This window comes from Corythoichthys intestinalis, chromosome 14 (assembly GCF_030265065.1).
Source record: "Corythoichthys intestinalis isolate RoL2023-P3 chromosome 14, ASM3026506v1, whole genome shotgun sequence".
Classification (NCBI taxonomy): Eukaryota; Metazoa; Chordata; class Actinopteri; order Syngnathiformes; family Syngnathidae; genus Corythoichthys; species Corythoichthys intestinalis.
The window spans coordinates 47954585-47972389 of record NC_080408.1 but is presented as its reverse complement, the minus strand read 5'-3'; the positions used below and the strand labels follow the sequence as shown (position 1 = coordinate 47972389).

The 17805-nt window shown below is 39.4% G+C and overlaps 1 protein-coding gene across 2 annotated transcripts in view; it reads right to left on the bottom strand.

Moving 5' to 3' along the window:
* Positions 1 to 17805, bottom strand: part of epha4b (eph receptor A4b) — a 291695-nt gene that overhangs the window by 110920 nt on the left and 162970 nt on the right. For both annotated transcript variants that reach the window (XM_057857051.1, XM_057857052.1), the window contains 3 exons: positions 14356 to 14468; positions 9618 to 9780; positions 3932 to 4040 (listed from right to left, as the gene is read on the bottom strand). In XM_057857051.1, coding sequence (XP_057713034.1) covers positions 3932 to 4040; positions 9618 to 9780; positions 14356 to 14468 — 385 coding nt within the window. The remainder of the gene's footprint in view (positions 1 to 3931; positions 4041 to 9617; positions 9781 to 14355; positions 14469 to 17805) is intronic.

Below are 17805 nucleotides of genomic sequence, written 5' to 3'. Positions count from 1 at the left end.
ATTCAGTCCTTCTGGTATTTGAAGTGTCAACGGGCCAAGTGGTTTTGTCTGTGCAGCGCGCCAAAGAAATGCCATTCAAGAAAGAAAAGAAAAAAAAAAAGAAAGAACTTTGTACCATCAAAGATGGTTGCTTTTGCATTACATGCAAAGCTACCATCAATTATTGTTCACATCAACTCAACTAGCATCTTTCTTCACCTCCTTCTTCAATGTTATTCTATCTTCTAATGAAACGTACTTCCTATTCAACTACATGGAATAAAAGCCATCTCCCCATACCCTCTGCTTCTGTCTCCCCTTTTCTTCAACGCTCAAATTTTGCTGCCACTCCCCCTTGCTCCCCAGCGACTTGTCTTTGATCCTCGCCCACTTCACCCGCAATAAAACACACAACTCAGAGCGGCACCTAACGCCCAACTTTTGACAGTAGCACAGATGCTGTTTAATCTAGAGCGGTAATCAACGATGCTTTCTCCCCGGTGTGGAGGAAGCGACCTGAAATTGATGTCGGCGCATCGACCCCGGCGTAAAACTTGGTTAACACCTCCCGGCCTGTGAGATCTTATTAGCCGAGTGTGAGTCTGCGTACGCGCGACGTCACGCGTGTACGATATGTGGTACATTTAACGGCTCGTTTTACAGCAAAGCTCATCATTTTCTTGGTGTGTGTTTGGGAGTGTGCTTGCATTGGTGTGTTTTTTCTTAACCTGTTGTTAAGTCATTGCCCGCCATTGACAATGATGGACATTGAATTCATTTAACCAGTGATGGATGAAGTACTCACTTTTTTACTTAAGTAAAAGTACAGATATAGGTGCAAAAAATTACTTAGGTAAAAGTACAAGTTCTAAGACTGACTTTACAATTTACTTTACAAGTAAGTAATATTTAATACAGGTAGTTACTATGTAACGACATCCCCGACTTACGTGATTTCAAAGTCGTGTAAACAGTACCTCTATTGTACATCACAGTATCTTCTTTTTTACTTTAGTTTATGAGTTTGACTGTTCTGCCATTTGGCAAATTGTGTATTGTTTATAATGTTGACTTGTTTTGTGATGCAATGTTTTTATTTTGGTGCAGGAAGCGTAAACTACGTTGTACTTCCGCACGCGAGTAAGAGCGCATATACACATAAAGAAGAACATATTTGTGCACGCGAAAAAGAGCGCACTCGCACAGACGAGGAAGAATGCATTTGCTCCCACGAAAAAGTCGCGCAGCCGAGTGAGAGAGAGAGGAGAAAAATTAAAAACTTAGCTCGCTGTTTAGCTAGGATTTAGCTCAAATGTCTTGGCGAGGACAGTTCAGTCACATATAATACATGTTATTGCATAGTTATTTTGAGATTTAGGAGGTATTTGGGAATCTTAAAGGGTTGATTGCGATTTACGTGGAAATTCAGGTTAGGTCCCCAGTGTATGTAATATTTTATATAACAGGGGTATGAAAAAGTACGAACCTTTTGAAATTTCTCACATTTCTGCATAAAATCACCATCAAGTGTGATCTGATCTTTGTCAAAATCACACAGATGAAAAAACAGTGTTTGCTTTAACTAAAACCACCCAAACATTTCCATTTTTTTATATTTTAATGACGATAATATGTAAACCATGACAGAAGGGGGGGGGAAATAAGTAGGGGAACCATCACATTTAATATATTGTGCCCTCCCCTATTCTTCTCAACAAAACTGCTGTAGTTCAGTGAGATTCCTAGGATGTCTGGCATTAATCGCTGTGTTTAGGCCATGCCACAACATCTCAATGGGGTTCAAGTCTGGATTTTGACTTGGCCACTCCAGAACGTGTATTTTGTTCTTCTGAAACAATTCTGAAGTTTATTTATTTTTGTGTTTTGGATCATTGTCTTGTTGACAGACAGCCTCAGGTTTTTCTGCAAAACATCCTGATAAACTTTTGAATCATTCTTCCATTAATGATTGCAAGTTGTCCAGGCTCTGAGGCAAATCTGCCCTAAATCATGATGCTTCCTCCACCATGCTTCACAGTGGGGATGAGGAGTTGATGTTGGTGAGCTGTTCCATTTTTCCTGCACACATGATGTTGTGCGTTACACCAAAACAATTCAACTTTGGTTTAATCAGTCCACAAAATGTTTGGCCAAAACTTCTCTGGAGTGTCCAAGTGCATGTGCAACATTTTTTTAGACAACAGGGCCTCCTCCATGAAGCCCTCCGATGAACACCATTTTTGGCAATAGTTTTACAAATACTTGATATGTGCACAGAGATATTGGACTGTGCCAATGATTTCTGTAAGTTTTTAGCAGACGCGCTACGGTTCTTTTTTACCTCTCTGAGTAGTCTGCGCTGAACTATTGGCGTCATCTTTGGTGGATGGCCACTCCTTCAGAGAAAAGCAACAGTGCCAAACTCTCCCCATTCGTAGACAACCTCTCTGACTTTCGATTGATGAACATCCAGACTTTTACTGATGGTTTTGTATCCTTTACCAGCTTTATACAAGTCAACAATCCTTGATCAGAGGTCTTCAGACAGCTTATTTGACCGAGCCATGATGCACATCAGACAATGCTTCTCATCAAGACAATTCTTACCAGGTCTGTGTTTTATAGTGGGCAGGGCAGCTTTAAACCACTCATCAGTGATTGGGCACACACCTGACTTAAATTGTTTGGTAAAAAAAATGTTTCAATTGCTCTTTAAGTCTCCTTGGGTAGAGGGTTCACTTACTTATTTTCCCCCTACTGTCATATTTTGCATGATATCCTCATTAAAATATGAAAACCTACAAATGTCTTGATGGTTTTAGTTAAAGCAGAAATTGTTTTTTCATCTGTGTGATTTTGACAAAGACCAGATCACATTTGACGGTGATTTTATGCAGAAATGTGAGAAATTCCAAAAGGTTAACATACCTTTTCATACCACTGTTTATACATGCATCTGATCTGAGTTAATATTCCAAGAAAGAACTATAAAATTCATTGACTGCACAGTTTTATTTAAAACTGCAGAATGGAAAAGACGAGCAATAAAATTGACTGCATTGTAAACAGAATCTTCAGTTCAAAAACTCCAAAAATTAGCTAAATGGCGGATTGCAAGCAACTATCAGGTGCATACCGCCACCGGCTGTACAAGAGTGTGGTGGTTTTTAGCGATCAATATCTTGTTCACCTGCCCAATCTTGCTTGCACTCGTGTTGCTGCTCCTAGTGCTCAGTTACGGTATAGTTGCACGGGGCTTATCGATTGCGCCGGAGGCATGAAAACGAAACTATCAATTAACAATGAGAAAAAAAAGAAAAAAAAAAAAAAGCAAACAAATGTAACGTGCAACGCAGGCAACAATTTAAAAAGTAGTGGAGTAAAAAGTACAGATACCTGCTTTAAAAGTGATGTAAAAGTAAAAAGTACCACTTCATATTTGTATTCAAGTAAAGTACAGATACACAAAAATGTACTTAAGTACAGTAACGAAATACTTTTCTTTACATTCCACCACTGCATTTAAGCACATGGATGCCTGAATTTACATTTTGTTACATATATTCTTTTTTGTTATGTACTTATGTATTCCCCTAATGCCTCTTGATGCATTGCCATACACGCAATCCGATTTTACAAGCATACACACTAAATGCAACATATTGGCTGCCAGTGATAGCGATAGACTTCCAATCCCATTTTAACTGGGAAGGGTGAATGAACAAACGTTCATTCTTTAAATGGCATTTAATGCGTTCATCCAGTTCAAAGGGGTAAATCACCCTTTGTTAGTTGATTATCCTAACGTCTGTGGCAACCCTAGACTTTAACAGCATCAATTACATGTCAAGACGATCAATTTATTTTCAGTCTTGTCTAAACTGGGCACCATCAGTATGCCTTCAAAAAGTGGTATTTCTATTCCATCACCATCTCACGTGGTTGACCTCACCTTCCACTCACAACGAAGCATGTCACCAGGAAGATGAGGAGCACGACTCCACCCGCAATGGATATAGCCAGGATGGTGGTCTGGTTGGGGTCTCCTATAGCAAAGACGTCTGCAGACATTAGACGGAGAGAGTGTGGCAGATTTAATAAAAACTGCAGGAGCTATTGCGAATAAATTAAAGAAAAAAGAAAAAAAAAAGACAGCAACAAAGTGATAAAATGTAGCGAGGGAGCCAGATGGATTGTAAGCAATGTTCCTGATGAAACACACTTCCTATATTGCCTGCCTGTGAGAAGACGTGAGAGCAATTCCCACTCGGGTCGGTGCTGTCCAATGTTGCGTATAACAAGACTACTGGCCAGAACTTTCCGGACGTATTGATTTTTTTTTTTTTTCCTACAGTGCAGCGATTGAGCAATTAATCAAAACAAATGCCCCGTTTATTTGGCTTAGCTGAGCATGAGCGTATGTATCTGTGTGCGCATTTAAGTTTTGGCGAATTACTACTTTCCTCAAGTTGTTGATCGTTTCCATTTACTGCCACACACGCTTGGCTGCCGTTAACGTTGATAGATTTCTAACCAATTTAAAGTGGGAGGCTTATGTTCGTTCATTCCCCGCCAACCTACCAGTTCAAAATGATTGGACGTCTACTAGTGATTGAGCGTCTAGTATCATCATTGAATGAATTAATTAACATTTCATCATTCGTCAAAGGGTGTTTTTAATATCAATTTTTATTTTGCTAACTACCACAACATATACTCTGTGACTACCACACATGGCTGCCATTTGCTGTCACAGAGGATTGGACGTCTATTGCCGTCAAGGTGTGTTTATAACTAAAACATTCTCTTTTGACTAAGTATCACAACACATACTCTTTGAATACTATAAATACATGGCTGATTAGATTTTCTTGGACTAAAAATTTCAGGTGAAATTGCGTGGGCATCCTTGCTCTTCTGGGCTGTAAACTTGATCGATTTTGGGTCAGTTCAATTTGGGGCATTTATGAGTCACTTCCTATTGATTTTGAGTCATTTCCCGTTGATTTTGGTCACTTCCTGTCAATTTTGGGACGGTTATGGTAGCTCCATCTCTCTCTTGCTCTTGATCTATTTACGGGTTGATTTTGGGGCACTTCCTGTTAATTCTGTGACATTTGCAGGTCACTTCTTGTTGATTTTGGGTAATTTCCTGTTAATTTTAGTCCCTTTCTATAATTTTTAACCATTTATGGTCTCTCTCTGTCTCTTTCTCTCTATATATGGCGGACACACAGACAAGACTGAAAAAGCAGTTTCTGCTGTTGTACTCCTCTTTAAAGTAAGCTGCTGTATTTTAAGCCAAAAGAACTGTTGTGTTTGATAGAACAATATGTCTATATGCTGCCATAGCAGATTCATGGCGCATTAAGCCGCTGTACTACTTCTAATTTGTCCGTTTTACCCTGGAAACCCCCGTTTACAGACGTCGCGCAACCGCTTTTGTTTAAACCTGGCCATAAAACAAAGGTAATTAATTATATTCATAATTCAAAATGTATGCAATTTTTAGCTTAGAATCATTAAATGATGTCTAATATTTCGCTTAAAAAAAAAAAAAAACGACTTTAAAAAATTATTCACTCGCATATTTTAAACTTTGAAGCAAATTATGTCACAATGAAAAAAATGGTGTCTGCAAAAAAGGATATCTACCTCCTAACTATCGCTTAATTGTTTTTTTTTTCCTTTTTTTTTTTTTTTTTTTTGTTACTCTCGCATTTTCGCCGATATGTTAGATGATAAATAATCGATCCAAACAAAGAAAAAATGAAAAACAGCATTTGAAAGGGTAAATGTATGAAAAAGAAAATCTCGACCACTCCTTGATGTCTGCAATTTCTGCATCGCGACCCTTGTTATATTACCATGTTTTACCCATAAAATTCCCCAAAAATCCAGCTGTGGCCATTCACAGCTGTGTCTTGACACTCGGTGATACAAGCTACATGGAGTTTTTGAATCGAAAAAAGGTAAGTACACGATAATATCTCGTTGAATAGCCATTTCACAGTCTTGTTTAACTGGGAGTATTCGTTACAAAAGACAGACTTCAATTTCTTATCATTATGCATGTATGCACCAGCGTCGTCACAAATGTGATCACATCGCATCCCCATATTTCCTCCTTCTCCTGAGTCCTCACAAATAAAATAAAAAAATTTGGTTTTCTTTGGGCTCGTGCCTACAAATAAAACAAACAAATCAAGTTAATTGATTGGGCTCGGGCCGCGTCGGGCTTTAATACCTGCGGTCTGGTCGGGCTGGATTTTTTAGGCCCGATCTAACCTCTAGCGTCATGTAATGTTAGCATACCGTACAACTATTCAGCCTGTTGTTCTCTATTGTATTTTAAATTGCCTTTCAAGATGACATATCTGTTCTTGGTGCTTGATTCTATGATAAATTTCCCCCCAAAAATGTGATTTATACTGCGGTATGACTTATATGTTTTTTTTTTCCTTTTCATTGCGCATTTTTTGGCTGGTGCGACTTATACTCTGGTGCGACATATAGTCCGAAAAATACAGTAAGTAACTTTTGCGCGCTTTGATTTTGTGAAATTTTTTATATGTGTATTATATGAATCGGATAAAAAGCTGTAGAAACAGTTGCATCCGATCCATTAGTTTATCACTAGTAGATGTCGAATCCATTTGGAGTGGGAGGGTGGCGTTTGTTCATTCGCTGCCATCCTCACAGTTCAAATGGATTGGACGTCTATTGCCGTCCATGGTACTAAAACATGACCATTCATCCTCTCTAGCTATACTGTATACCAAATAGACCAAAGAGAAAGCCTTCTCTGATGTATATTTATTGATTATGCAATGATTAGTAGGCTAATGTGTTCCCACTGTATGCCGCTAAATCTATATTCACACTGCTATACATGAAGAGATTTATGGCCCTCTATGCCTGGCCATCTAAGAATCGATGTGCACTTCGAAGAGCAGATTACTGGGGCCTCTATTGCGAGAAAATCGTTGGCGCATGATGAAGTGACAACACCAGAAAATGACAGCTAACAAAAGAGAAATAGAGGAAAAGTGAGTTTGACAACACGGTGGCAGGAATATTATATTGTTGATAGCATTCTGTTGAAAAAAAAAATATTCATTGTAGAAATCTTTTTAATGTATTATTTTTATTCTAATATCTAATCTAATCTCAGTGCAGATATTTAAATTGTGACTTTAGTCTTATCTTTAAACATTTAAAACATTAGGTTTGCTTCTTCAGAGGTCACTTCAATAAATATTAGTTAGCTTGGGTAGCAACACATTTTTTTTTTTTTTTTAATCCAATAGATCTTGCGTATCAATATGACAAGCTACCTAAAGAAGCCATTTAGATGAAAAGTGGGCTATTTAATAACCATTCGCTGAATTGATTTTAAAGTCCATCTGGAACATATTACAAGTGATATAATTGAGCAGAACTGTGTGCACTTGATCTTTGTGCTTCTTGCCCACCTGCTTATGGAAATTTTACTGTATCTGTATTTAAAATACAAGTGACTGATTTATTACACTGGGCAACAATGTATATGTATATGGCGGAAAACACGGACACGACTGAAAAAGCAGTTTCTGCTCTTGCACCCCTCTTTAAAATAAACGGCTGTATTTCAAGCCAAAAGAACTGTTGTGTTTGATAGAAAAATATGTCTATATGCTGCCATAGCAGATTCATGGAGCATTAAGTCCGCAAACTATTTTTAATTTGTCCATTTTACCCTGGAAACCCCTGTTTACAGACGTCACGCAACCGCTTTTGTTTCAACCTAGGCATAGAAAGAAGGTAAGCAATTGTATTTATTATTTGAAATGTCTGTCATTTTTGGTTTATTTTTTAGTATATATATATTTTGTTAAAAAAAAGAAAACAAAAAAACTTTCAAAAATTATTCACTCGCATATTTTAAACTTCTAAACAAATTACGTCACAATGAAAAAATTGGTCTCTGTAAAAAAAACTCACGGATATCTATCTCATAACTATTGCTTAATTGTATTTTTTTCCAAACCAAAAAAAAAAAAAAAAAAAAAAAAAAACGTTTAAAAGGGTAAATGTATGAAAATGAATCTCGACCACTCCTTGATGTCTTGATTTCTGCATCGCGACCCCTGTTATATTACCATGTTTTACCTATAAAATCCCCCAAAAATCCAGTTGTGGCCATTCACAGCTGTGTCTTGACACTCGGTGATACATGCTACATGGAGTATTTGGATCGAAAAGAGGTAAGTACGCGATAATATCTTGTTAAAATCATGGCGTCTTTAATTCTGCTCTTGCATGCTCTCACCATCAGTTAGGGTTTGGCTGTTAATTTTTTTTTTTTTTAAATGCCGTCCTGTTCAAAATCCCCCCCACCCCCCTCACCCCCAAGAAAATTGAGATTTTAAGCTTTCCAATGATGTATCACACATGCATATAGGACAATTTTAAAATTTGGCAAAATTGGGGGTCTCAGAGCGGACCTTCAAGTCACCTGAGTGTTTTCCGCCATATATTTTGTAGGTCTGACAGTTGTTTTGAACAAACTTGATTGTGGTTTACCTACTCAACCCATTATAGGGCCCGGCACTGGATGTCAGTATAATACAATGTTTATTCACAATACACATCAGCACACACAAATTTACACATACATACGGTACATACATACGTACATACATATATACAAACATACATACAATAAGTACCAATCATAATAAGGTTTCAACAAATAACACATCACAGAAATACACAATATACAGTACATGCATTAAGTTTTTCCTTTTTTCCCAAAGAATGCTTGATTGTAGAAATATAAAGCTAGAATTCGTTACAGAGAGCAATAAAACATGGCTTCCTACCTGTAAATTTGCTTTTATGAATGTGAAATTTGGCTGTAATTATTCTGGTGAAAAATAAATTTGTTAAGTATACCAAAACTTTTGTGTACTTGAAGCCACACTAATCATCTGTAGACTTCAAACATGTTTGCGGATAATTTATTTAAAGCATGCTATTTCTGAACAACTCATTTTATACCATGTATACTGTATATATACAGTATATACAGTGGGGAGAACAAGTATTTGATACACTGCCAATGGGTTTCCCCACACACACACACACATATATATATATATATATATATATATTTATATATTTATTTATATATATATAAACACATATAACATATAAACATTATACTTTTAATATACTTCTACAGCGTAATAATATATTCTTTTATACTTTATCATTGGCATTTGACTTGAGCAGGCTGTCTCCAAATAGCTCACATCAATGTCCTTATTGAATCATTAAACTCCGATAAGGATAAATTCTGTGTATTATTTAAAAATAAACTATCTTGATTTTATTTGTAATTAAATACTGGTTTGGTACTTTCTTCCATCCATAGTATGTAATCCACATAACTAGACAAAAAGGCAATCACACTAGGTAATAAAGTCATATCTTTTTAAATAGTCTTTATTCTTGGCACAAATTTTGGAGCGACACTCTTTATATATGTAAGTGCATGTCAGATAAAACAAGGATACTTTCTTAACGTCGAGCCTCAACCCGGGATTTAAATGCACACGTAGGCTTATATGTCGCTGAAATTCAAAATGACGTACCTTCATGGCTGGTTTCCAGTTCAATCTCTCCACCGTAGCTGCCGTATCCCCCGTCAGTTCGAGCCCTGACCCTGAACACATAGGTGGTGCCTGGTTTCAGCCCGTCCACTGTCATCATGTTGGAACGAGTTTTCAAAACAGTGTAGTTCTGCTCCCGCTGGTTCTGAAGTGAAGATAACAGAAAAAAATGATCGTTTCAGGGCCATTGATAGACATTCTCTACCAGCCTCCCAATTCAAATGGATCAGACGTCTACAAGTGATAAACTAATTGATTGAACGTCATTTCATTGCTAATGCATGCCATCACGTATGCACAACTCTCACAGGCAGCGAGGCTTAATTTCATCACCTTGACAGTGTTTTACAAGGTTTGTCCAACATTTGTGTGAGTAATTGACAGGCTGCTGGGTGGAGGAGGGAAGCAAGTCTGATATGCCTTCAGGCTAAAACACATAGCTTAATAAGTCAAGAGGAGGAATATATATTTAATTAAAAAAATTTACTCTTGTTTACCCATACGTAGTGATTAAGCAGACGTCCACAGTATGAAGTCAGTGAGATGATGATCGTAATTGGCGAACAGAAAGATTTATTTTTATAGTCAAGTAATCTGTGATTATTTTTCAGAAGAGACATTTTCAACATCTTCAATCACTACGGCTGGCACATACAAAGACCCAAAAAGTAGATCATTAAAAATATTTATTTCTGACCCCCCCAAAAAAATGTCCGACAGTTCTTACATAAATCATGTTATATTTCTCTGGCTCATCATTTTTGCTGGAAATGTTTTTGTACTATAAATTATGATTACCTCATTGGCGGCCATTGACAGTGCTAGATGTCCAATCCATTTTGACACCCGCTTTAGATTAAATGGACATGTCCTCAAACTTCCAACTACTCAATAGCTTAGAATGAGCAGTCCTTCTAGTAGGCACCCCCACCACACTCACCTATTACAATAACTTCTCTATTTCCATCAATAATGGATCAATCTCTCCCTCAACTATGTTTTAAGAGTCTGGGTGTCATCCACGACAGTACACTGTCCTTCTGCACCTATATTAACGACGTCAACAGATCAGCCCACTATTATCTTCGCAATATTTCTGAACTTCCCCCAGAAGCTCCCACACCGCTGCCACTCATGTATGAAGCCTAGTCACCACTGAGGTTAGAGAGTCACGCAATTTCAATTCTCTGTCTGTCCTTGCACATGTGGTAGAATTGACAATAAAGCAAACTTTGACTTTGACTTTTGACTTTGAATCGACTACTGCAATTCCCTACTCTTTGGTCTCTCTAATAAATCCATCCAGAAACTGCAGCTCCTTCAAAACTCATCCCACGAACCCATACCACGCACCTCATCACCCTTTCATCTGTCAACTTCATTGGCTTTTGGTAAAACAAAAAATTAATTTCAAGATCCTCCTCATCAGTTTCAAAGTTGTCAGGGCCCGAGTACCAAATGGTGCGAGAGCCCTATTGTAATGCAAAGGATTATTATTTCATCAGGGCAAATGAAAATTGACCATTTGGAGGCCTTAACATGCTTGAAAACTCACCAAATTTTGCAGATAAATGTGGCTTGGCACAAATTTTGATAATTTTGTGTCCTTGTGAAAACCCTTAACAAAAGGGCTCAACATTGGCCCGTTTAATTTTTCAAAAAGGCTTCTCCAATGGCGTACCGCAAGCAGGCTATTTTTAGACCGTTACGTCGCATCGTAAAGCGGAAGTAAAGCCGAAGTGGGACATTATAGACCCGCCCTCGCATAGACCCCACGTAAAAAGTGCTACTTTTCGCCGGTAATCTTTCAAAAACGAACATGGCGATCACGCATTGCTTTTTTGGAACTTGTAGAAACGACTCTAGACATTACGACCATGAAGGATGTTTTCTTCATACGTTCCCGGAAACCAAAAACTCGGGAGGAAAAAATGTGAAAACCGAATCAACATGCGCGGACTTTAACACCAGCTCGGCGAATCCATTCACGTTTCATATGCAGTAAACATTATGTTGGGTTGGCATGGTCTTTCAGAGGACAAAGAGGTAAGCCATTTTTATATTTTTACTTTATTTTTTTTAGCATAACTTTGTGCCGTACTGCTTCTGTCTGACAATGAATGACCTGAAAAAACTACAATGGTATCTGACTGCCACTGTTACCGTTTCTGTTGTATATATATATATATATATATATATATATATATATATATATATATATATATATATATATATAAAACTTTAGTAAGGTGGAAGTGTAAATAAATTATAGGATTAAGATGTGTTATCAATGAAAAATTTTAAAGTGTTCGTTGGCTGTCACTGACTAGCATTTGCGACCGCTACACAAAGCTAACTAAATTACCCCCCAAGAATGGTAAGAGACGTAGGACAACCAGAGGATATATAAGAAAGACAGGGCTGATGGTAAATGATAGCTTGTTGAAACCGGAGAATGTCATTGTCAGTCGCGTCGATTAAAAAAGAGCTAAAGCTATGCTTAGGTCGGCTCGTTTTTTTCGTCTTTTTCAGCCTTCGACGCTAAAGCCATCTCTTTAACTGAACATTTTTATGTTCTTCCACATCTATGCCAGTCAATTTGGCACCAGGCACATCATTTTCGGAGAGAATTGATAGGTTTAGCGCTGTAAACATCTCCTTCGTACACGATTTCCATTCATTTCCTGTTAGGGACAAATGGTGGCTTGTCCTTGCATAGCAACCGTAGCTAATGCCATGAATATTAATGAGCGGAAGTGATGTGTTGCTTGCGGTACGCCATTAGGTTTTTTAAACGTATAGCGATGAAAATTGGGAAGTCGATACTTTATGCAAAACTGCACCAAAAGGTCTTTTAAACCCATGTCCCAAACCCAACAGCAAATTGGGTGTTTTGGATTGAATGTGAAATTTATATCGAATTACATGGTGCCTATGTGAGACATTGGCACCTAGGGAGTTGGATCCTCCTCAAAATTGGTGAGATTGTTCATATCACATATGAGAGCTTGTTATAAAAATAGTGGGTTTTCATTCATGGGCCTGACCTGGGCGGTGTGCCAAAGTCAGCCTTTTTTTGGCATCACGTCAAATTCAGTAAATCACTGATAACTCCCTGATCCGAGGCTCAGTCTTTTTCATATCTGGGATGTAGTATCCCATCCTGAACAGGACTGCATTGAAATAATACCCATTAGGCCTGGCACCCCTGCTGGGAACAGGAAACGCCTTTTTTACTAGACAGGCTCCTCCTCCAAGGGAAAAAAAAATCAATTGTTCTCAAACCTACATCACGGGAGCCTTAAGACATGTGTTCAGGTGCCAGATGAAAAATACCTGAAGTTTCGTTGCAGCAGAGGGGTCCAAACAAGAAGTGAAAATGACCGTAGCCATTTTGTCTCACCACAAATTTTGAAGTCTTAACATGCTAGATATACAACATGTCTGCGCCAAAATTTTCGTGTTTGATGAGTCATACCCTAAAGGGTCCTGTCGGGGGCCTTTTTCATCAACCCTACAGGACCAACTAACGGCAACAGAAACTTACTCATTTTACTTATACATGTCCAGTTCCTTTCAGGTTGGTCACTGTAGTTACAATACCTCTTGTCATACTACATTTTCAGGCACATGTCCACATGTCTCTGTCTGTTGCCATGACAAACCTTTGTTCGCTATCAAAAGGAAGTAGATTTCTTTCAGGACTTAGGCAGCTTATAGAGCCACAAAATTTGGCACACTTGGTCGAATTGGCGCAATTAGAAAATTCATTTTGGTTTTGAATAAAAGTTTGGCTTCACAGCTCAGTAGTGCCTCTTTTTTGTAGGACCCTCTTTAATAGGGTTTTTTTCAACAATGTGTGTGAATATATATCTCATCATTTCAGGGTATACAAAAACATCTCTGTCAGCCATGCCCACGACACAAAAGATGTTACACACAAAACAAGAGGCAAGTTTCGAGCACATGTTAGTTTCTCATGAGATGATGAGAAGGGTATGATCTGCCACCACCCTGAGCTGCTTGCCGTCCGAGTTACGTCAAACTGCGAGGGCCTGTTCAGTTCTACTTGCAGGCCTAGTTTAAGGTTCTTCTGCCTGACAAGCATGTTGTAACTCATTCATAATGTTCATACAAAATCACATGCCTTCATTTTGACAATGGCGCTGTAAAAACGTAGATTTGTTATTTGCGTGATCGAGCACATTCACTACTACACTTTCATGTCCGCAGTTACATTCGTTCATTCACCCCCTCCCAGTCAAAATAGATTGGACGTCAATGGCAGCCAGTGAGTGAGAAAAAATGTCATTGCATGTGATTTACTCTCCTATATATATAGTATATGAACTTGAAATAAAGACCTAGCTGTTAAAATGTTGTCTATAAAAGTTGTAAAGCAATAAAACAAACAACAAAAATGAATGAGATGAACAAGAATCCTACAGAATCCTATCTCAGTATTTATGGGTCAAAATTATTTTTCGAACAGATCATGCGACAAGCACCTTAGAGACGGTCCTTTTTTTCTAAAGTGATATACAAATATTGCAATAATTGTCTTCAAGTTTAGAACCCTTATTAATCTGGATCGAATCGAATCGTGACCTGTGAATCGTGATACGAATCGTATTGCCAGATATGAGGCAATACACACCCCTAGCATATTCTTTTGTCAACATACCATTGTATGGCACCTTAAAAATGAGTTTCCACTCACCTTCTCATAGTAGATGACCTCATACTCGACTATAGCACCTTTGGGTCTCTCTGGGCCTTGCCAGGCCAAGGTCACGCTGTCCTTGCTGCGCCTCTCCTTTAACACAACGCTCACTACATGGTGGGAAAAATAGATGGAATAAGAGAAGAGAAGGATAGAGTCTGTAATTAATTGCTATTCGAAAAATCAGTAATTTAACATGCACATCATACTGTAAAATGTTGCTAGCTTATTGTGTTTACAAAAAGTTTTCTATATTTGCTGTTAGGTATGTATGATGATACTAAGCAAAACAAACTGTCTGATTTTCTAGGGACCATTTCACACTCAGCCACATGCTTCATGTACTATATATGTACAGTATATAGCCTACTGTATGAGTGCGAGTGTGAATGTGCCTGACGCTGAGAGTGGCAGCTGTGAGGTGCGTAATGAGGGTTACAGCCTCCTACACGCCTATGTGTCATCATCACCCTGTCATATGCACTTCTGTTGCAGCCATTTTGAACACAGCCACAATGTGTAGGCTGTATATGCAATTAAAAAAAACAGTGAGTGTAGGCTAATTGTCTTGTTAAGGACAAAAAAAAATGTTATTGATTAATTTTAAAAAGGCCATTTTAATTACTTTAATAAGTACACACAGGCCGACAATGGCCAGTCAAAGTGATTTAAGCAATAATTTTGTTTTCACATTTGTTAATGCTTTGAGATACTTCTGCACGTTAAGACTAGTCCAATGTTTACTCTCTACATAGAGGTTCAAGACATCCTTTGCCAGATGGAGCTAACCATCTGGCCATATTGGGTTTTTCTTTCTTCCGGTAAGTCAACTTTTCCCTCTGCTTAGATTTCTGTCACTCTTAAGGCAATTCAGGGTCAAACCTGAGGAACTGGTAACATTTTGTAGCTCACGTTGATCAAAGTAAGAACAATTTATCACTAGAGTAAAGACTATGTTCCAAGAATGAAACCGCCTCCATGTAACCCAATGTTGCATACCAACCAAACCAAGTTCTTCAGAATTGTTTAGAATTGACTAAACTGTGCTAGTGCAAATAAACTACAGTACAGTTACAAGAAGAAATTACAATTTTTGGAAGTAGCTCAAAAATCTGGAGCAACCCGTTTCAGCCAAAAATGATGCTTGAATGCATTCCCAATGTTCTTTCCAGATGGAATACAGACGGTAAGTAACTTTCTGGTTCATTTTCTCATTCATACTAATTTCATTCTTAGGGCATTGAATCTATTGTAACTACACCAGTGTTTTTTTTTTTTTTTTTTTTTTTTTTTTTTGTTAATGACAAAGCAGCGAACAGGAAGGGGTTATGGGGGAACAGAAGAAAAGAAACACAAGAGAAGAAACGAAAACACAAACTAAAACAAGAAATACACTAAACATCTAGACCAGGGGTCAGCAACCTTTTTGGTGTGGAGTGCCACTTTCAAATTTTCTTGTCAATCAGTGTGCCACCCCAAGATTAATGACGCGCATCCGAATTTTTATATTCAGCAGAGCTGTAATTTTACTCCAAATAAAAAAAAAACATGGACATGCATTTAATTTGTATAACTACCATTCGTCTTCATCAATTAACTAAAAACTAATGCATATTGTCGAAAATATCAAAACTTGAAAATAAGTGCAACAGTAATAACAGCTGTACAGCTGCACCATTTACTGCAAACATATCACACACACACACACCCCAGCACGCAAAGGGGAACAGGTGTGATTCTCAGTGCAGGTCTCTCACAGTACAGAGAGCCTTCAAAGTCAGAACAGCCGACTCTTACATTTTGTCTTGTTCACTAGCAACTTAAACAGTGAATTATATACATACAATTTTAGATTTTATATTACAAATATAAAAGATACCTACTTTAATGTGTTCCTTGGCCCTGCTTTCTATGAATTTTCATGTTTTGTCTCGTAGTGGCGTTTGACACCTGTTGTGCGACACACAACTCTCTCGAGGCATAATGCACAAAAAGAGCTACCAGAAGTAACCAGGCAACCATTTGTTACCGGTATCCCCAAGGGGCCGCTGTCCCCTACAATATGATCGGCTTGCTTGTTAAGCGTAGAAGAAGAATTGGGCGTCTGGGCGAGAAGAAGAGAGGGAGCGATGGAAGGTGTTGAGAGAGAGCGGAGAGCGCCGTGAAAAGGAGAGAAGAGGCTGTGTCCCCCGCTGGTTTTTGTTTTGTTTAATAAAAGTCTCCAGTAAAACGCCATCCAACGCGTCACAGTGTTTTTATACACGTTGCCACCTCTCCGAAAGTAAGCACCGGACGAATCGACGGCAACGAGCCACGTTAATCGCCGGTCCACTCCATACTACAGTGCAAGCATCGCTTCACCCGCTGCCCTGACCTGACGGCTGGCAATCGGGGTCCAACCGGAGTGTTGCGATGCACCGGGACAGGGGTGTACAGCCCCGTATCTTAAGCGACCGGCCTCCGCGCCGGGGCGAGGGTGTGACATCGGGATCTCAATTCAAAGTTAAAGCGACGGGGCTCCCGGCGCGGACGCCAGCGATTCGCCGGCTGTCTACTTGCTTACTGGCCCACCAGCCTCCACGCTGGGGCTTGGAGTAACAGTACAAAAAAGTGCAGACTGGTAACACTGTGTACTTCCACCAGCTCTCTGAGTGGTTGGCTTCGTGACACTTTAGTAGCGGGTGCTGAATTGAGCGCGCAGAATTGAGCGCGCAGAGAAAAAAAAAAAAAAACGACGAGCGCAGGAATCGAGAAATTGAAGAGCTGGAAGTGTGCTCAAAATCCATAATTGTTCGCAAATAACGCTATAGGCAGAGGGGTCGGGAGGGACGCTCCTGTAAAGCCCTAAATAACAGGGCGTGCAACTAAAAATGTCTTAATTTCAGGTAAAAAAAAAAATATATATATATTTTTTATTATTTTGCCATGCGCTCGAGTGTCACTGGTTAACCCTTCGCGTGCCAGTGCTGACACGCGTGTCATAGGTTGCCGACCCCTGATCTAGACTAACTACTAATATGTTGGTGCTATCATCAGCTAGATGTATTTCCGGTTGACACCATGTGGGGGGCCGGTTGACCAGGGAAAGAGGGGGACGGGGGTGGGGGAGTCTATAAGCTAAATGATTGAAAGGGGTAGAGCAGGGGTGTCCTCCCGCAGCATCGCCCCCCCCCCCCCCGGGATCCAGCGTGGTCCTCTGGGCCACCCGCGCACCCATCAACCGTCCTTCAGGGATAGCAAGAGGGGATGAACCATGAACCCCACGCCTAACCCCACCCCTGCCCGCCCACCCGGACCACGAGTCACAGCCGCAGCACCCCAACCGGCACGGCACGTCACACGACCCCCAGCGGCCCACCAAGCCCAGGGCAGGGCAGGGTCCCCCGCCGGTGCAGGCAACACCCGGCTGATACACCGGCGCCCAACCAGCGACCCGCAACGGAGCAC